The 20,095-nt window shown below is 35.0% G+C and overlaps 3 protein-coding genes across 3 annotated transcripts; 1 reads left to right on the top strand and 2 right to left on the bottom strand.

Annotated features, from left to right (window-relative positions):
• The first annotated feature begins 259 nt into the window (after positions 1-259).
• Positions 260-4,576, top strand: LOC105768429 (probable alpha,alpha-trehalose-phosphate synthase [UDP-forming] 7). The gene is made up of 4 exons (XM_012588342.2): positions 260-501; positions 746-2,856; positions 2,945-3,218; positions 3,734-4,576. The coding sequence occupies exons 2-4, from the start codon at positions 869-871 to the stop codon at positions 4,043-4,045; spliced, it is 2,574 nt and encodes an 857-aa protein (XP_012443796.1). The 5' UTR covers positions 260-501; positions 746-868; the 3' UTR covers positions 4,046-4,576.
• A 1,145-nt stretch (positions 4,577-5,721) lies between these two features.
• Positions 5,722-7,928, bottom strand: LOC105768431 (protein GRAVITROPIC IN THE LIGHT 1). The gene has a single exon (XM_012588343.2). It carries the CDS (start codon positions 7,661-7,663, stop codon positions 6,266-6,268), a length of 1,398 nt encoding a protein of 465 aa, XP_012443797.1. The 5' UTR covers positions 7,664-7,928; the 3' UTR covers positions 5,722-6,265.
• Positions 7,929-16,201: 8,273 nt separating this feature from the next.
• On the bottom strand, positions 16,202-19,821 carry LOC105768956 (uncharacterized). Its single transcript, XM_012589264.2, has 7 exons — positions 19,653-19,821; positions 18,403-18,761; positions 17,900-18,127; positions 17,465-17,819; positions 17,261-17,388; positions 16,990-17,125; positions 16,202-16,606 (listed from the first exon to the last, which is right to left on the bottom strand). Exons 2-7 carry the CDS (start codon positions 18,744-18,746, stop codon positions 16,367-16,369), a joined length of 1,431 nt encoding a protein of 476 aa, XP_012444718.1. The 5' UTR covers positions 18,747-18,761; positions 19,653-19,821; the 3' UTR covers positions 16,202-16,366.
• Between the last annotated feature and the right edge of the window lie 274 nt (positions 19,822-20,095).

Here is a 20,095-nt window from a genome sequence, read left to right as displayed (position 1 = left end):
TTTTCGCGTGCAAGTTGAGATAAAATGAGAAAAACAGTAAACTTGGGAGGAAAGGGAACCATGGCAGCACCCATTTTGGGTTACCTGCAACTCGCTCAACCAGTTAATCTTAAAAAAACGGCTGAGATGAATTTTGTAAAAATCGAACGGCTACGGATCAATGTCGGCATCACATGGCTTTTTTGATAAACGGCATTTACAATATCTCACGAACGATTGCAACTCGCAAGAGAGAGAAAGGAAAAAAAACCCAAAAAGAATAAAAAATGATAAAAATAATAAAAATAATAAAGATATGAAGAAAGAAAGGAAAAGAGGGAGTGTAAATGTGGATCCTCGAGAATGAGATAAAGGGAGGACCAAAACAAACCCAAAACAAACCCTAGATTTTTTCTTCCACAAAAAGAAACCCCTTTCAAGTTAGTTCCAATTTTTTCTTCATTACTTTCATATTTTGATCCAAAGGGTTTCATTAAAGACGCAAACTTTGTGCTTTGAAAGGTAAGGCTAGTTTCAGTGATCGATTCGTTTTCTTTTCAAGTTTGCTCCCATTATTTTGGAGTCATCTGGGTTTTGTTTAGATTAAATTTTGATATAATATTCATTTGGATGATATTCTTTCTTTTCTTTTTCTTTCTCTTTTTTAAATTTGGGATCTAATTTATTCATGGGTTTACTTTGTTTTATGTATTCTTGTGTATTATTGTTCATGTAAAGATGATGCTTTTGATGATACCTAATGCAGATCATGCCAAATTAGAAGATAACTTGAGGAAGAGAACTAGAATTCTTGAGGCGTAGTGTTTATAGTATAGAGGTCTTTCTGATTAGTTATTGTTGAGGGTAAATCTAAATAAAGAGGTTAAAGATGATGTCAAAATCATATACCAATCTTTTAGATCTAGCTTCTGGTAATTTCCCGGTAATGGGTCAACCTCGTGAAAAGAAACGGCTGCCACGAGTAATGACCGTTCCAGGGGTTATTTCAGAGCTTGACGATGACCAGGCTAATAGTGTGGCCTCAGATGTGCCCTCCTCGATTATTCAAGACAGAATTATCATCGTAGCTAATCAGCTCCCAGTTAAAGCTAAGCGTAGACCTGACAATAAAGGGTGGAGTTTTAGTTGGGATGATGATTCGTTGTTGTTACAATTAAAAGATGGTTTGCCTGAAGAAATGGAGGTTTTGTATGTTGGTTCTTTGAAGGTTGATGTTGATCCAAGTGAACAAGATGATGTGTCGCAGCTTTTGTTGGATAGATTTAAGTGTGTCCCTGCATTTCTTCCTCCTGACATTTTGACCAAGTTTTATCACGGTTTCTGTAAACAGCATTTGTGGCCTCTTTTCCATTATATGCTTCCATTTTCAGCAAATCATGGGGGCAGGTTTTATAGGTCTTTGTGGGAGGCATATGTTGCCGCTAACAAGATTTTCTCTCAAAGGGTTATTGAAGTTATAAACCCAGAAGATGATTATGTTTGGATCCATGACTATCATTTGATGGTACTACCTACCTTCTTGAGGAGAAGGTTTAATACATTGAGAATGGGGTTTTTTCTTCATAGTCCATTCCCTTCATCTGAGATATATAGGACTTTACCTGTGAGGGAAGAGATCCTAAAGGCACTCTTGAATTCAGACCTAATTGGTTTTCATACTTTTGATTATGCTCGGCATTTTCTGTCTTGTTGTAGTCGAATGTTAGGTTTAGAGTATCAGTCAAAGAGAGGTTATATTGGAGTGGAGTACTATGGAAGGACAATTGGTATAAAAATCATGCCCGTTGGAATCCACATGGCTCAGATTGAGTCTGTATTGAGACTTGCGGATAAGGAGTGGAGAGTAGGGGAGCTTAAACAACAGTTTGAGGGAAAGACTGTATTGCTTGGAGTCGATGATATGGATGTCTTTAAGGGTGTCAACTTGAAGCTGCTGGCAATGGAGCAGATGCTGAAACAGCACCCGAAGTGGCAGGGGAGAGCAGTTTTGGTACAGATCGCAAACCCAGCCAGGGGTAGAGGGCAAGATCTTGAGGAGATTCAGGCTGAAATAACAGCAAGCTGTAAGAGAATCAATGAGACTTTTGGGCGACCTGGTTATGAACCAATTGTCTTCATTGATAGGCCTGTATCCCTGAGTGAAAGGGTTGCTTACTACAGTGTAGCTGAGTGTGTTGTAGTCACAGCTGTGAGGGATGGAATGAATCTTACTCCTTACGAGTATATTGTGTGTCGGCAAGGAGTATCTGAATCAGAGTCTTCCTCAGAATCAAGTGGGTCCAAGAAGAGCATGCTAGTTGTATCAGAGTTCATTGGTTGCTCTCCTTCACTCAGTGGTGCAATTCGGGTAAATCCTTGGAATATTGAAACAACTGCCGAGGCAATGAATGAGGCAATCTCTATGGCTGATGCTGAGAAACAGCTTCGCCACGAGAAGCATTATAGGTATGTTAGCTCACATGATGTGGCATTTTGGTCCCGGAGCTTCTTCCAAGATATGGAAAGGACATGTAAAGACCACTTCTGGAGACGTTGTTGGGGAATTGGTTTGAGCTTTGGATTCAGAGTTGTAGCTCTTGATCCTAACTTCAGAAAGTTGTCTATTGATCACATTGTATCTGTGTATCTGAGGTCCAAAAACAGGGCTATATTATTGGACTATGATGGAACAGTAATGCCTCAAACATCACATAACAAGACTCCAAGTTCAGAGGTTATATCGATCATAAACACACTCTCCAGTGATATCAAGAATACTGTCTTTGTTGTAAGTGGAAGAGGAAGGGACAGTTTAGCCCAGTGGTTTTCTCCATGTAAGAAACTTGGTATTGCTGCTGAACATGGTTATTTCATGAGGTGTGATTTTTTCTTTCTTTGTTCTTATAGCATTTTTTCTTAGTGTTTCTTCAGTAGGTGCACTTATTTTGAGTTGTTTATATTTCAGGTGGTCTGCTAATGACAATTGGGAAGTTTGTGGGCAGAATAGTGAATTTGGGTGGAAGGAAATAGCTGAGCCTGTTATGAAGTTGTATACAGAGGCCACTGATGGCTCCTCTATTGAAACCAAGGAGAGTGCTTTGGTCTGGCACCATCGCGATGCGGACCCAGGTTTTGGATCTAGCCAGGCCAAGGAGATGTTAGACCATCTTGAGAGTGTATTAGCAAATGAACCTGTGACTGTGAAAAGTGGACAGTTTATTGTCGAAGTGAAACCACAGGTATGTACTTGACTTTTGTTTTGGTATTTTTTTTTCAGCATGCTTTTGATGGTAATTGTAATAGAGTACTTTGCCTTGGTCCCAAGCTTAGGTTGTAAGTTTGTACTTCTCAGATTACTGAGGCAGTACTTTTTGAATAAGAAGAAATTAACTTTTGTGGATTAAGGGTAAGAAAAGCTTCAAATAGAAATATAGCAAGTAAATATCATTCTTCTCAGTCCTGAATATAATGCAATCAGCTTTAGAGTTTTTTCTTTAATTGGTTATTTGTGAATTGTTATCTAATAACTTTGGTTTTGCAATTTGATAAATGCATGGTGTTGAATCAACATTTACATTTACTGTTGCTTTTGGGGGGGTCAGTAGATATCATTCTTTTTTCCGCCCTGAATATAATGCAATCAGTTTTGGAGGGATTTCTTTAAATTGGTTATTTGTGAATTGTGATGTGATAACTTTGGGTTCACAATTTGATGAATGCATGATGTTGAATCAACATTTACTGTTGCTTTTAGGGAGTCAGTAAAGGTGTGGTTGCCGAAAAGATCTTCACAACCATGGCTGAGAGTGGAAGGCAGGCTGATTTTGTTCTCTGCATTGGCGATGACAGATCTGATGAGGAGATGTTTGAGATAATCAGTAGTGCAATTTCCAGTGGTGTCCTCTCCTCGAATACATCCGTATTTGCCTGCACAGTTGGTCAGAAACCTAGCAAAGCCAAGTATTATTTGGATGACCCAGCTGAGGTTGTAAACATGCTTGAATCTCTTGCAGAAGCTTCAGATCCTGAACCCTTCTCAGATACCAGATCAGAAGACTCCATTTGAAACATATCCTCGATGGCTTTAGAGAAAACTCTGTGCATGTTATCCTTTCAACCAGTTGGGAAGAAGGACATGCCTGACCTCTGACGAAGGTAGATATCAATTTTCTGCTAGGTTTGGGAGTTGTCTGCTGAAAATAATATGCCGGGGCCTTCTGTCTGATTATTTGGCCATTTGAGGCATAGATGTGGAGAACTGTGATAGGGTAAGAGGGACCCTGCTGGCTCATTCGTGGAATTGAAAGATGCATCTCCAGCAAAAAGCATCAAGGTTACCAACCTTTCCTTTTGTGCAGTCATAACATCCACATGGTATGTATTTAATTGCAGTACATCCATATAAGTATCATTAATTTCTCACAATGACCAAACTTCTTCCTGGTGGCGGTAACACTAGCACAGGTCTCAGCTGGTTGCGAAAGTCATCCTGTTGAATGAACTCGTACACATGTTATTTTGAGTGATTTTTTTCCCAATTGGATACTTTTCTTAACCTTCATTAAATTTTATAGAAATATTGGAGCTAGTTTTTCTATGCTTACATTCTATTGGAAACTGACTGTTGAAAGCGGGAACAAAGTAGGGGCCTTTTTTTGTTAAACTAAAATATGAACTGAATTCAGAAGTGAGAAATAATTAAGTAGGATACTCTGCTAGTCCAAGATAAATAAAACGATGTGTAAAATACTTTAGGTTATTGAATTTCATGAACGTGGTCTAATGAAGAGATGGATGTGGGTCATGGGTCCTGACCCATTGACCCAGCTAATGAAGTCACGTGGAAACAGTTTGCAGTTAGCTCATGTAGATGCCATGCCAGCATATAACCCTTTAAGTAACCAAAGACCACACCAGCCTATAACATTTATTTTATCTAAAAAGTGTTAGAACCTCGTATCATAGCAAATAATTTTCCTTTTATGTTTTCATCTTTGATGTGGCCGTACTGTTAAAATATTTTTTAAGTCTTCCTCTTTGGATCCTATTTATCTCATGCTTTACCGTTAGGTTGAACTGCATAGACTAACCTTTGGACAATAAACATGAATTAAATTAGTGATTAGTAGCATTACCAAAGGGTGCAAATTTGAAGGAAGTTGAATGGATTGAATTACTAGTAATCATGTCCTCTCGTGGGAAAGACAAAATTTAGTAAGCATAAGTTTTTGTTTCCCGCACACATTTATTGTCTTTTCGAAAACCCAAAACGAACTGGCAATCAATCAAGGACTGTCGGCTTCATGTCTGGTTGCACTGAGCATAGCTAAACGTTGCAACGAAATGAGGTAAAAAAAAAAAACTCCCATAGCACAGAGAAGAGAGCAGAGCCCGTGAACCTTTTTGCTGATATTTTGCAAATACAGCATGTAACCTCACTTTCCTTAAATTATAGTATTGTTTTTAATTATCTGGCCCTACATTGCTTCCCCCAATGTTATACCTACCTAGTTGTATTCGACCCAAACCACCCATGAAGATAAAAATGCTGTTTTGAAGGAAGAACAACAATTTACAGTCGGAATTTGATATTTGATCGTGAAGTTTTGCCATAAATCAGGAGGATTATGGAAATACTGGAGGAACCAAAAAGCATTTGTCATGCTAATTGGGAGAACTATCATTTCCCAGTATTAGGAATATTAAATGAGCTGATACATTTGACACGTAAAGAATTGAATATTCAAAAAAGGGGGAAAAACACAAGATTGTTCATGCATTACCGCAAAGCTAATCATAGCTTTAAAAATATTCATCCGGTGCAACTTGCAATTCTTGCCTTTGATTTTTTGGGCATATTACACTTCTACAATTATATTATATTGACATACAGCTTTTTTTCTCCATAACATGTTTTCTTTCTCTATCATAAAACTAAAGCTTTTTTTTTAAAGAAGACCTTGCTCTCTCCCATAACCTAAACTACACCTCCTCTTGCTCCTTGTGTAGTTTGGGGTATGGGTCGAGATGACTACTACTCCACAGGCCAGGACTGACGCGCCACCCCACGCTCCGCTTTCTTCCCATAACATGGGAGATAAGTGCACTTCTAAGTTCTAAAGTGGAAGTGGAAACTAAACTTAAAACCCTTCAAACACACGCTTGCAAATAGCACTCACCTAGCGGCGCGTGCAACCAAAAACGAGCGCGGATGGCTTAACACGTTTCATCTATTAAATGAAGTACTACTATACATGAATTATCCAAAAAGAAAGAAAAAGGAAAATCAACGACTGACCGGAGGAGTAATCACCGGAGACAAATAAACTTGACTTTGTATCACAGTTGCACCAATCTTAAACCCTGGAACCACCGTGAAACTGACCCTAACGTCAACATTGCCATCGTTGATTTCGCCCGATAAAAGTGATTCTTCAGTCACATTTTCCATGTAAATCTCCGAGAAGCTACAGTCTTTCTTTACCTGAAAGATCGAAACTTGTTCATGCATTGAAAATCCCAAGCAATGCAAGAGCCAAAACCGCCTAGACATCTCTGCAAAAGCTGTGAAAAAAGCTGTATCCGGGAACCCACCGGAGGTAACTAGCTTCCTTTGGTTCAAGTTCCCGAAAAAGGAACACTCCATTTTAGCATGGACAAGGTTGAGGTACTTGGTTCTGGTGAATCTAGCTAAAGAAGAGCTTGGGTTTTGAGCTAAAAACGATTTAGGGTGTGCAGATTTCAGGGTCTTGAATGTGTTGAAATGCTGCTCGGGGTCAAGTCTTTTTGAGTCAGACTCTTTTGCGACCCCAAAATCAGGGGAGTCGAAACCTTCCAACATTGTTCTACACACAAAGGATTCAAATGCAAAGCACTTATGGCTTTCTCTTGCAAAAACAGCTCCAGGTTCAATGGTTTTAGCAGCTGCATCAAGATCCCATTTTGCCGACTCCATTTCCTTGACCATCACCTTCACAAAACTGCGAGCAGATCTCAAACAAAAGTGTAGAACTTGCACGAAATGACTTGGATTCAACTTCGTGAACTGGAAATCATCGAACATGGACAAAGGCCCGCTGGCGTTTAGTTTCTTTTCCAAGGACTTGTTAAAGGTCGTGCATTCTTCAAGCTGCTTACGAAGTAAAGCAATGTCCGAACCTTTTTCCTCCACATCGGACTCCAGCTTCTTGATCGTGATTCCGTAAGTTCGCATCAAGCTTTGCTGTTCTTGAATCTCAGCGAGCATTAAAGTAACCTGAGGTGAAAGATCAAGCTCTTTCTTCAAAAACTTGCGCTTCACCTCCGAAAGTGCTCGGAGCTCTTCCACGACAGCTTGGTCCGAAGCCTGAATAGCGTCACTGTTGTAAGGATGCTGAGCCAGTTGCAGCTCGGCATAAGCGGCTTTGATGGAAGTAACACTGGCGAAAACCTTAGCAAGCAGCGCTTCCAATACCGCTTTTTGCTTAACCATGGAGTTGTTTGGTGCATGGGAAGAAGTTTTCCGGTCTGGAGTTGAACCATGGTGCGGCAATTTGCGTTGGGATGCGAGAACACAGATCCCAACCCCATTGCTGGAAGCGATTTTCGTGGCGGTTCTTAGGTTGATGACTTTTTGGAAAGTCCTTGCTAGCCTGCTCTTGTTGTTGCTGTTTGTTAAAGCTGATTTGGGTTTGATTGTTTCCATTTATGAGAGACGAAATCAGAAGGAATTAGAGTTGAGAGCATGAAAATGATAACAAAAGATTTTGGGTTATTGTAACCTTAAAAGAAAAAACAAAAAAGAGAGTAAATTTGGGGGAAAGAAAGTGAATGTGATATGTTAGGAAAGCAACAAAGAAGACATATTATTTTTAGTACAAGATTGAAGACATAGACGGTGGTGGTGGGATTGAAAACAATGAAAAAAGTGGGATTTAAAGCGCGGGAAAAAAGATGCAAAGGCCTTAGATTTTTCTTACTTCAGTTTTTTTACTCCCATGGTTGAAATTAGTAAACTATAGTTTTCATTATCATTCTTTCACCAAAACCCAGTAAGTAAATTAGATAAGATAATCATTTAAAAAAAAAAACAACAAATTGGATTCTTTCCGTTCAAGAATTGACAAAGCTTAAAACACAATACAACATCATTTTTTTGAAAAAATCTTGAAGAGAGTAACAAATTAGATTAACCTCAGTCAGGCAATTAAGTAAAATCTTTTCGACTACTTTGGATTTGGGAATACATATAGTAATAGTAGAAGAGATGATGATAAATGAGTGTTAGTAGGGTCGGGTTGGAAAGGAAGGTCGGTGGGTGATGGAGCCCACGAGGTTGAAGGTATTGGGCAGAAATGGAGGTGGTGTTTTTTGTTTGGGATCAAATGCAGGGGAAGTTTGCCGTCTCTTTCTCATCTCATGCATATGTACAATACAATGCCTGCTGTTCCCCATTACTCTTACATTTTTAATAATATGGACAACAGTAACGTCATTTTCTAGCCAAACAATCTGATATTTTTACTCAAGGTTTTTCCATACAATCTGCTATTATCTGTGGTTGCATCCCAAAACAAGGCACTTTTATTTTCATGTTCTAAGTTTTGAAGATTTTAGTAGCTTAGCATTCTGATTAGATATTTGTAAATCTTGAGAGTTCACAAAATTTAAACATAAACCGCATAGTACCGGATATCAAAAAAATTATTTTCCCAATTCCTATACTATTTTCACCTAGATTTAAGTTTATTATTATATTTTAAGAAAATGAGAATAAAAGTGTTTTCACATTTTCATTATTAAAAATAAATTTTATTTTATAAATGTAATTTTCAATTTAAAAGAAATAGAAAATGAAAATATAAAATATTTTAAGAAATCAAATACAACTTATATTATAAAATAGTTTCAAGAATTAAAAAGAAAAAAGAAAAAGTTTTAGTTGATACAGATCGAAAATTCAAATTTGGATATCCCTACCATTGACTAAAACAATCCAAAAAATACAAAATTGATGATAAGATTAGACGCCGGGAGAGAGAATTTGAATTAAGACGAATGAGGTGGTTTTTTTCTAATATGAGAACATGGTCCGAAAAGTCGTGGCCGAAAGAAGATAGCGACTAAAATGTCCGTAAGTAGCAAGTTTTTGAGACTAGAAATGTTGGACTGTTTTAGAAACTCTCTACGACTTTAAGGCCATGAGTACGGTCATTTACTACTTTAACTTGCATTGTTTCAATCATTTTCTTCTAATTATCTAAATTCCATTTTTAATTAATTTTTTGTTAAATTAAATTATTAATTCAAGTTTACTTAATTAATTAAAAAATTTAGGAGGAGTTCACCTATTTATAAATTGTGAATCTTAAATATGGAGTACAACCTTGTTGATAAACTAAAGCTTATTAGTTGAATTTAAATTCTAATTAATCATTAAAACCATAAATTTAATACTTTATTAAAAAATTATATAAACCGGTTGAATTTTAACTTGAGCTTAATTGATATTAACATTATTGCTAATACAGGAGGATATAAATTGAAGCGTCTTGAATCGCATATATTCTCTTATTTAAAGAATGTGGCTAAGTTATGAATAATTATAAATATTATATAAAAATTTATATAATCATAAAATCAATTAAAAATATATGAAATTTGGAACTTAGCTCGTTGGCTAACCACATTAGATGTTTACTTCAAAAATCTACGTAATGAATTCGAATCATAAACATAATTTTCTTTACTTTTATTAGGAATATGTGAATCAATTATAAATATAATAAAAAATTAAGAATATTTGAAGGTTAAAGTAAATTTGATGTTTCATGAAAATCGTTGGGCGTTGTAAAAATGGTGCTTTAAATTGCTGAAAACTGAACAAATTCTGTTTAACTTGGGAGTAATCGGGCAAAATACTAAAAAAAATTATTTTTTTTAAATTTACCGAAATGGGCCCGATATTTTATTATTTACCGGAATGGGCCATTTTCTCCTAAATCGCGTCCACGTCAGCGCGAAGTCAAGGGACGTGTCAGCAAATCGCGTCCACGTCAGCGCGCTTTGCTGACGTGGAACAAATAGCGTCCACGTAAGTGCTATTTGTGTCCACGTCAGCAAAGCGCGCTGACGTGGACACGATTTGCTGCCACGTAGCGCGCCCTTGGGGACGCGATTTCCCTGCGCGTGAACAGTGCAATGGTCATTTTTTTAACCGTTGCCCCCCCCAACGGGTCAAAAAAAATTATAAATACCCCCACCCTTTATTTTTTTTTCACAAACTAATCCTCTCTCAAATTTCCTCTCAATTTGCTCTCAATTTCCTTCCAAATTTCTCTCAAATCCATATTTAATCTCAATTTGCTCTTAAATTTCTCTTAAATCCCTATTTTTAAATAATTTTAAAAAAAATTATTTTTTAAATCGTAAAAATTTGTACGATTTCAGCAATGGCCGGAGAATTGACTCGTCTTGATAAGCAGCACATATCCGTCAAACAAATGAAAGGGCAAAATACCAAAAAAAGCTACTTTTTTTTTTAAATTTACCGAAATGGGCCCGGTATTTTATTATTTACCGGAATGGGCCCTTTTTCCCCTAAATCGCGTCCACGTCAGCGCGAAGTCAGGGGACATGTCAGCAAATCGCGTCCACGTCAGCGCGCTTTGCTGACGTTAGCGTTATTTGTGTCCACGTCAACAAAGCACGCTGACGTGGACGCGATTTAAGGAAAAATGGCCCATTTCGGTAAATAATAAAATACCGAGCCTATTTCGATAAATTTAAAAAAAGTGACTTTTTTTGGACCTGGAATAATCATTAAATGCATATAGAAGCGGTGTTTGTCAAGAAACAATCAAATTATTATGGTTTGTTTTTAAACCATTCATATTTTCTTCTATTTCTAATAATAATAATAACAATAATAATAATAATATATTATTATTATTATTATTATTATTATTATTTTTATTATTGTTATTATTCAAGTTGCGCCTTAGAATTTCTAACATTAATCCTAAAGAGTTTATTTTCTACCGATTTCAAAGTTTAGGATAAAAAATGTTTTAGACATTGTGATTTAAAGTAAGATTTACTCAATATTATTAAAAAATAATTACAGTAGTTAATTGGGTCTATCCTTGTTTAAAATAAGGGCTAAATTAACTAAAAAAAGTTAGTTTTAAAAAATTTTGAGAGAATAGGTCGATTTCTCATATATTTATTGGAATAAGTCGATTTTGGAGAGAGGGCTAGACGCATTTTCAACTGACTTTGTAGAAAAACACAATCAACTGAAAATGAGTCCAACTAAGCATATTTTTACTTTGACTATGCAAAAAAGTGTGTCATGTTGAACACATTTTTACTTTCTTTCCAAAATCAATCTATTCCGATAAATATTTTAAAAATCAACCTATTCACTAAAACAATTTTTAAGTCTAACTTTTTTGGTGAAATTTAACCTACAATACCTATCAGGAAGAACAAAAAAACACCCTACTTAAGTTTATATTGGACATTATTTATGCTATTCCTAGCTAGCTAGAGAGCAAAGCCAAACAATGCTTTGTAATATATATACAGACCTCGTAAATAAAATATTAAGAATTTTAATATTGCTTATAAAAAACTAGTCATTCAAAGTACACTAAAAGCCAACTCTAAAAGTATTCCTGTCCTATTCCAACATTATTATAGTAAACGGTGAATTTAATAATCACGTGTGTCTCATATTTGTATATTTTACTATTTTATATTTGAAATTTTATTAATTTATTTATATAAATTTTATTCGTCACACAATAAAAAAAAAAGTGTAAAGTTACACATGTGGTCGTGTTCTAAATTGTATATAAACACAATTTTATCTCACACAAATTATTTCTTCATTATTTTTGACCTTCTGAAATTAAATTATAATTTTATGATAGTAAAATATAATTTTATCATTTTAATAACTTCTATATTTATAAATTTTAAAAAATTAAATCAAATTTTTATCCAAAATATAATTTTATTTTTACTAATTTCGGCCCTGTTTATGCATGCAAGTTATTGTTACTTTTCTAAGACGATGAAATGCAAGAAAGGTATCTTTAGAAAGGAAAAAGAAAACAAAGACTCCCCTTAAATGAAATAGAAATCATGGAAGAAGAGAAAGCAAGAAAATAGTAGGGGTATTACAAAAAGAATCACAGCCAAATTAAAGTACCAAACATATCGCACCGGGATCACCCCAAAGTCTAAAAAAAGTGGTTAAAATTAAGAACAAAAAGAAGTGACCCTGAAGCCAATGGGGCATATTTTAACATCATTTTTTTTCAAAGTTTGTAATGACTTTTAATTTGAATTTCTTTTTCCTTTTTCATTTGGAAGATAATAGTACTCAGACAAGACGGGCTTCTTGTCCAACTTATGTTACTGCAGAAATCTGGTTAATTTTAGGGTAATTTTCATTAAATTATTAATAAGTTATGTTTTGATTATTTAATTTTAAAAAGTTACAAAATTGATTATTAAATTATTTAAAAGTTTTTATTTAAGTCATTGAATTGTTAAAACCACTGTTGTATGGCCTTTTCCGTTTACACCACCTACACCAATCGAATGCTTTCCTCCCTCTTCTTTTTTATAGTTCCATTTTTTTTCACGACTTTGAATGCACGAATCTGCAAACTAAAATCACAGCTACTTTCTTCTCCTATCTCCGACACTGACCGTCAGAACATCTTGGATCTAAGGTATGTTCACCTACTCGTCCACAACACTGATTGTCAAATCGTTATTTGGAGCTCGCTAGCTGAAGTTTAGAAAAAAAAAAGTCCAATGACCATTTTGTAATTTTTTACAATTGAATGAGCAAAACGTAAACTTACTAGTAATTTAGTGATATTTTCCCTTTAATTTTATAAGTTCATTAAGTATTTTAAACTAACAAAATCGACTATTTAATTAAGATGGATATATAGAACAATAATTATTATTATTGAAAGGCATAATAATTGCACTCAACGGGAAGTTAATAATGTGTTGCTCTAAAATTAATGGTGATGTCGTCAACAGCTAAAAACCCTAAATAAAAAGCAAAATTATGACATTCTCTTGTATGGAAAGATCAAATCATGATTATGATATGGAGAAAAGAGAAAACGTATATAATTGAGGTGGAGCTAATTTGAGGGCTTGGTTCACCCTTTAAACACATTAATTAAGTTATGCCAGCATGTTATGGTAATAGTTAAAATTGATTACGTAAAATCCAAGTTACAACGAGGGGACAAAACTTGAGGCATTATAGTTAATGTTGAGATCATTAAATTTTTTTTACGGATAAAGCATGCACTTAGTCGTTAATAATCATTAAATCAACCAATCTTGGCTTTCACCATTTTCTATAGGCATGCAAATCGTTAAAATATATAAAACTATAGCTTTCAACCTTGGAACCTTTTTAATTCGAGGGCGTGCATTTAAATATTTAAAGTAAAATTTCCTTTTTATCATCATATATATTGAAATTGAGGACAATATGTAATGTTTTCAATAAATATTTAAGCTATAATTAATCATATAGGAATGAACCGTTGTAGAATTAAAAGGAAGAAAGTATAAGAGCAATTTTAGTATGTCCAAGAATGGAGTGTATGAAAAGCAATTTACAATATGATACCTATACATCTACATATAAAGTATGAAATTAAGGCATGGAGATTTATTTATATATTAAGATTTTGTCACTCGATACTATCAACTGAATCTCAACTCAATGTAAATTTATCAATAAATTTAAAAATTATATACACATAGAAATTATAAGATTTGAATGCAAAATATTTTGGTGTTCACCATGTTAATTTTACCATTTCAACTAAAATCATTTATAGTCTTTATATTAATTTTAAAATTGTTTATATAAATATTTTACTCTGAAGTGTATTATAATTTAAAATATATAAAATGAATAAAAGAAACAAAAGAGACGGTGAAAGCTTGGGTTTTACTAGCTATACTTGAGTGATGAGGACTCTTAATTACCTTTCGAAATCAATGATAAATATGAATGAATCTTGAGATATACACATATTTCTTTTATTTAATTTTATAACTGGATTTTTTTTATTTTAATAATTTGTCGTAGGACCGTATCCTTAAAAAAAATTTCTTTTGAACGTGATTGAATAAAGGAGCAGTATTTCGGTGAGGGTCAAGTGTCCTTGACATGATAGGCACTACTATTATCGAATGGGTTTTTTTTTTTTTTTAAATTCTATTGAGATATACTACGGATTAAAAGAATAAAACCACTTCAAAGTGCCCAAAATAAGTAGAACAGTGTGAAACTAAAAAAAATGCACACCTTTAAACTCAATCATTGATGGGAGCTCAATGTGCTCCTCCATCAATGACGTGTGTGTTATACATGATGAGGTCGAATCAAATCATGTTTAAATTGAAAATTTGAGTCAAACTAAACGCAATCTCTTTAGTTTATATATGATTATTTATGTTTTAAGCACTACGGGAGACTTTCACTTTATATTTCAACAAAATTTAGTTTAATTAAATTATACAGTTAATGAATCCCAGCACTTGGTCTAGCAGCACTGGGTGTTCATCCCAAAAATTTACTAGTGAGTTTGAATCATAAAGAGAATCCTGTTTATAGTATGTGAGTTAACAGTGATTTGTTTTTGTCTAAGATATGTTAGCCAATTGTAGAAGTACCAATAATATATATAACTTGCATTATTTCTTTTAGGCTGAGATTTCCCCTACTAAATACGGCATCTACCATTCTTTCGGTTTCTTTCTACCATATGTTTTGCTGTGAAGAATGAAGATCCATGAAAACTCTCCGTCTAACTCTAACCCTTTATGCTAGTTCTGCGATTTCTTCCACCTTTATTGTTGTATTAGCAGCGTCGGAAAAATCTTCAAAAAAAGTAGCAACTCACCAACCCATCTAAGCCCAGTAATTCCTTCCCTATATAATTATCTTAGCAGCGGGGAAGAATGATCAAGCTTTCACAGCAAACTAGACCCCAAGTGGGAATTGCATTATAAGGTATAGTAACCAGCACCGACTAAGATCGCTCTAACGCTTATTTGAGGTGACAATTCATAGCTGAAAATTCAGGTTCTTGAGGGCTACTTTTGAATTGGGAGAGCATTTCTTTAATTTATTCGGCTCCTGCTTGTACTATACTACCAGTTGTACCATCAACTTTTCAGCCTTGGCAAGCATAAAGGTCTAATCATAAAACAGGAATCCAACGGCAGTGATAGAAAATATAGAGGTGAAAATGAAATGGGAAGCCCTGTAGCTTCTTACTGCAAAGGGGGGGGGGCATTGGGTGGCAATTCATGTCTCTTTAGTGGCCAAAAAATTGGGAAATTCATGTGATTTGTAACTGTTACGCAAAACCTTAACTCTCCAGGTGGAGACAAGATGTGTATTTGATAAGCATGTTTAACGGTTCAATGGATTTAAGCTGCTGAGTTTCACTTTCATGGGATGGGAGTCAATCTTTTTGGCTAGCCATCACTGAAAAGGAAAAAGGTTAGTGAAGCAGTAGATAATATGTAATCCAACTAAAAACTAAAGTTAAGGGACATAATTGCTTGGTCTAATTTAACAAATCAGATCATATCTGTAATAGATTTTTTAAGTAATTTAACTGGAATAATTCTAATTGAACTATAAGCGTATATAGGGAGCAATAGAGGATAAAAAACAAGGGTATTTCTAAAGGTTAAAAAAGTGTCTTGAGTTTGACGCGTTTCATATATTAGATATGGAATGAAAAGTTTATTTTTGTATTATATAATAATATTTGTTTTAAGAATATTTGCAAAGACAAAGAGCAAGTTAATGTGGCCAAATCAGGCTATAGTCTCTTTAATTCTTTTTCTTTTTTTGATAAACCACTTTAACAAAGTAATGATAAATAATAATGTTGTATTTATATATAAAAGAATCCTTGATGAGCAAGGTTATCATCCAAAGTGACTGCGTATATTTATTTAGAATGTAATGATTATGTTTGAAATCAAAGGATGTTTGGGTTGCAAAAAGAAATTTGGAAGGGACCATTAGCTAAAGTCTGTAGGGTACCTAGCTTACCATAAAAAAAAATGTTTTAATGAAGCTGAGATGTATGCCATTTTTCAAAGATGAATTGTAATGCACGTTTGGTCATTTCATAGTGTAAAATCAAAGTAATGAGAATGTAGTGAATTTAAGGAGAAAAGGGAATTTAAATTAAAAGAGTAACAAAACTTGGTTCTGCAATTAAATATCTTTGTAGACTTTAGAAGGGCTAGGGGCGTTAAACGAAGCTGCTATCTACTTAACATCTTCCCAAGTCAAACTCGATCATCAAAAATTTCATGACTAGAAGCTTCAGAGTCCAAAGAAACCCAGTTCACTGGCTCTCTCTTTCTCAAAAGTTTCAAAGTATTGATATATGATTGTTACGGCAAGCAATATTCCAGTACCCGAACCAATTGCTCCCATGAAGTCGGCTAGGACAGTTAATGCACCAATGCACATTCCTCCAAACGCAGCTGCAGTTGGAATGTAGCGATTCAGTTCCTTCTGTAGATTTGAATCTCTATGTCCAGGCATCACCATTTGTTGTTCCTGAAAAGAAAACACATGGGGAAGTCAGAAATACATCCAGTACAACTTTTGTGTTTAGACCTTCAAAAACTCTCTCCGTTAAGTTCTGGGTATCAAAGCACTAGAAATTATTTTTTGTATAAAAAGGTAAGAGGGAAACGTAAATCAACAGAACAAATAAGCATTGACAACATTCAATCACGTATTAGGCCAGAGAACTCAAGATCGATAGAATTTCTAATTCATGCATGAAAGTAAATCAGCACATAAAAGACTCCAGAAGTCCAGATAGAATAGTGAAAATGTCATTTTTTTACTAATAAAAACCTATGGTAACATCATAATAGAAAAGCCCAAAAACCAAACAGATGGATGAGAGAACAAAAGTTCTCATATAAGGTTACCTTGAGCTGCTTAGCCACATCTTTGGCAGAAGAACCTGAAACTTCAATCCAAGTTTTCGAAAACAAGGCACATGCTGAAAGCATGAACACAAGATAAAATAGAGCATGGAAGGGATTTGCTGCCATGTCCGCTAAGCTGCAGGAAGAAATAGAAAAACAAGGGATCAGCCCATTTGAAAAGAAAATTTACCCAAAGATTAAAATCAAGCATTCCAATTGTGCTGCTGTACTTAATCATGTTAAAGGAGATGCAAGAGAAATAACTTCTAACCTTGCAGGTGCAGTAACATAGTATGCTAAACCTCCCACAGGAATGAATTGACCGCCTGAATATTCAGATTCCTTCCATTTACCCAACAGATTCACAAAGAAGTTACCACTGTACTTCCTGTACAGCAACTGCAGAAAAATAAATACAGTTATGGTAGTTGAACATTAACAGTAAAATGAAGCCCTTCATATTAATTATTCATACCTGGGAGATGAAATAAAGATTTGAAACAAGTGCAGACTGCAGGATGATAGGCATGTTTGAGGTGTAGAATAGCTTAATGGGATAAGATCCTTGCTGTCCACGAGCATTCTTTGATCTTACAGGCAAAACAACACGGAAACCTTGGAAGTAGATGACAATAAGGAAGATCAATACTGTTGCGAGTAAATTTGTAACATTAGGAAGATTCTGCCGATAAAAAGCTTCGCGAAGTGCTCGAACTTTGTCTGTCCTAGTTATCAATAGATGGAACATAGCAATGACAGCACCTTCAAACTCAGCCCCTCTACCACTATTGATAGTTGTAGGACTAAAGGCCTTCCAAATTATGTTTTCACTGCACAATTAAAAGAGAATTTGTACGGTCATGCGCAGGAATACATTGAGTGAAAAAGGGGAAACAATGCAATAACATACCAGATATTAGTGGCTATGAAAAGGGAGATCCCAGAGCCCAAACCATATCCCTTCTGGAGAAGTTCATCCAGGCAGATCACAATGATTCCAGCAAAGCAAAGTTGAATAATAATAAGGATAGCATTCCCAACACCAAGCTGACTGACACTGCCATACATACCTGACAGTACATATGCCACTGCCTCACCGACAGCAATCAGGATTCCCAACAACTTTTGAGCCCCATTTCTGAAAAGCACACATAAAATACAAAATATTATAATATGCACGTAGATATCACAAAGGATAGATCATAAAAATACAGTCTGAGCTATCACAAGAAACTACTTAATCAGTAGTGAACAAGAAGGACAAATAGCATAAAAGTTGTTGGATGTTACAGATGTAAAAGAAGCAGAGAGTTTAACCTACCTATAGAAAAAAATAGCCCTTCATTGGGGCCAAAGGGCAGTTCCATCAATCAGTAAATAACCATGTTATAGATGAATGTGAAAGATACTTACAGGAGTGCTCGATCCTCACGAACACTGTTGTCCACCTCGATGATTTTTGAACCAGCCAGGAGTTGCATCACCAATCCAGATGTCACAATGGGGGTAATACCAAGTTCCATAACAGTTCCACGGTTTGATGCAAGGATAACACGCATCCAATAGAAAGGATCAGCACCTGTCGTAGAGTGTATTCCATATAGTGGAAGCTGACTGCACACCAAAAAGATGAAGAGGGAGACGACAGTGCAGATGACCTTCTCTCTAAAAGGAATTTTCCTGTCAGCACTCTGAACCTCAGGCAGAAATGAAAGAAATGGTCTAACCAGATGCAGTACTCTGAACCCTCCTCCCATATTGACTATTCAGATCTGAATTACACCATTAATTCAGCAATAATTTTTTAGTTAAGGAACTTGCAACAAATATAATGCATTTAAGAGTATATGAAAACAAAAGATGAAAGATGAGCAGATATTAATGATGCCGGAGTAATGACACCTCTCATTAATAGTAATAATAAATAAATAATGCGCATGAATTCACTGAAAGAGTTCAAACATTTTCCTACACTAGCAAATAATTAGAACACAAACATAGGTGATTCCTTACACAGTTAGTATTCGACTTGATATCAATCTCTAAGTTGTTCATCCAATTCCTACAATTACAATAATTATCATTTCGAAAGAACTGTGCAGGTATGAGGACTGGAAAACCGTTTTGTATTGGCAGCCATATTTATATAAGAAAATCAAGGAGAGACATGAAAGGAACGCACGCCTAGGAAAATGAAATAAATTAAAATGTTAAAGCCAAAGAAGCTATAATGAACAGATTGTCATTCTCGTTAAATTATAACCACTATTAAACTATTAACTTAACAGCGACCTATTAATCCAATTTACAAATCAGAGACTAAAGTTAGCGGTAACGAAATAAAGTAATGCATGATTACGATCATTTAAAAAAACGATTGGTTCAAAACAGCTAGAGTAAAATGAAAAACCAAAATAAACTCAAGCCTATAAATACATCGATCAAAATACAAGCAGAACTACAACTCCGTGAGTAAATCTGGTAAATCAAAATTTCAGAAACTAACATTCTATAATATTTTATACAAGCAAATCCAGATCCGGAATCAACCCAGAAAATCGCTTTGAAGGAAAGAATTTCTCAATAAACAAACAGTAAATGACAACAAAAAGAATAGAAAGAGACAAAGCGGAAAACTAAAATGAAAAGAACCGGAGGCATACGGTGTGGATTCCAGAGCAGATCTGAGGAGATCGAAAATCAACAAGAGGTCCAGGAGGTAGAGTTGTTCGTTCCTTCAAAAAAAAAAAATGAAAAATATTTTGGGCGGAAATCTACCGGGCTGGGATATTGAGGCGTATACTTGGATTTAGACCTCTGTTTAGGTCTTTTGGGCCTAACTGCATCTGCGTTCTGGGTTTTGGTTTCCGTGTTTTTTGGTCTTATTCTTGAATTTTCGACGGAGCAAAAATCTGTCTAGATATGTCATTTTGCTAACCCACTAGTAGAATTTAAAAGGTTACTATAGAATATGGATCAAATGGTTTCCTTATTATTGCGTGCTCTGCTTTCACAATTAATTCAATTTCATTAATTTATTTAGAATCTGTTGGCCCAAGCAAATCAGAGATGCTATTTGTATAGACGGGTTTTTGAAGATTAGCTA

This window comes from Gossypium raimondii, chromosome 5, assembly GCF_025698545.1.
Source record: "Gossypium raimondii isolate GPD5lz chromosome 5, ASM2569854v1, whole genome shotgun sequence".
Taxonomy (NCBI): Eukaryota; Viridiplantae; Streptophyta; class Magnoliopsida; order Malvales; family Malvaceae; genus Gossypium; species Gossypium raimondii.
The sequence above is the reverse complement of the archived record's forward strand: the minus strand, read 5'-3'. Positions and strand labels throughout refer to the sequence as shown.

What these genes read in the sequence shown, in the direction of transcription:
- LOC105768431 (XM_012588343.2), bottom strand. Translation starts at nt 7,663, where the DNA reads ATGGAAACAATCAAACCCAAATCAGCTTTAACAAACAGCAACAACAAG.
- LOC105768429 (XM_012588342.2), top strand. Translation starts at nt 869, where the DNA reads ATGATGTCAAAATCATATACCAATCTTTTAGATCTAGCTTCTGGTAAT. An exon ending in GAACATGGTTATTTCATGAG is followed by an intron (nt 2,857 to 2,944) that starts GTGTGATTTTTT and finishes TTTATATTTCAG; the next exon opens with GTGGTCTGCTAATGACAATT. An exon ending in TTGTCGAAGTGAAACCACAG is followed by an intron (nt 3,219 to 3,733) that starts GTATGTACTTGA and finishes TGTTGCTTTTAG; the next exon opens with GGAGTCAGTAAAGGTGTGGT.
- LOC105768956 (XM_012589264.2), bottom strand. Translation starts at nt 18,746, where the DNA reads ATGGGAGGAGGGTTCAGAGTACTGCATCTGGTTAGACCATTTCTTTCA. An exon ending in TATGTTACTGCACCTGCAAG is followed by an intron (nt 17,126 to 17,260) that starts GTTAGAAGTTAT and finishes TTCTTCCTGCAG; the next exon opens with CTTAGCGGACATGGCAGCAA. An exon ending in ATGTGGCTAAGCAGCTCAAG is followed by an intron (nt 16,607 to 16,989) that starts GTAACCTTATAT and finishes TTTTCTTTTCAG; the next exon opens with GAACAACAAATGGTGATGCC.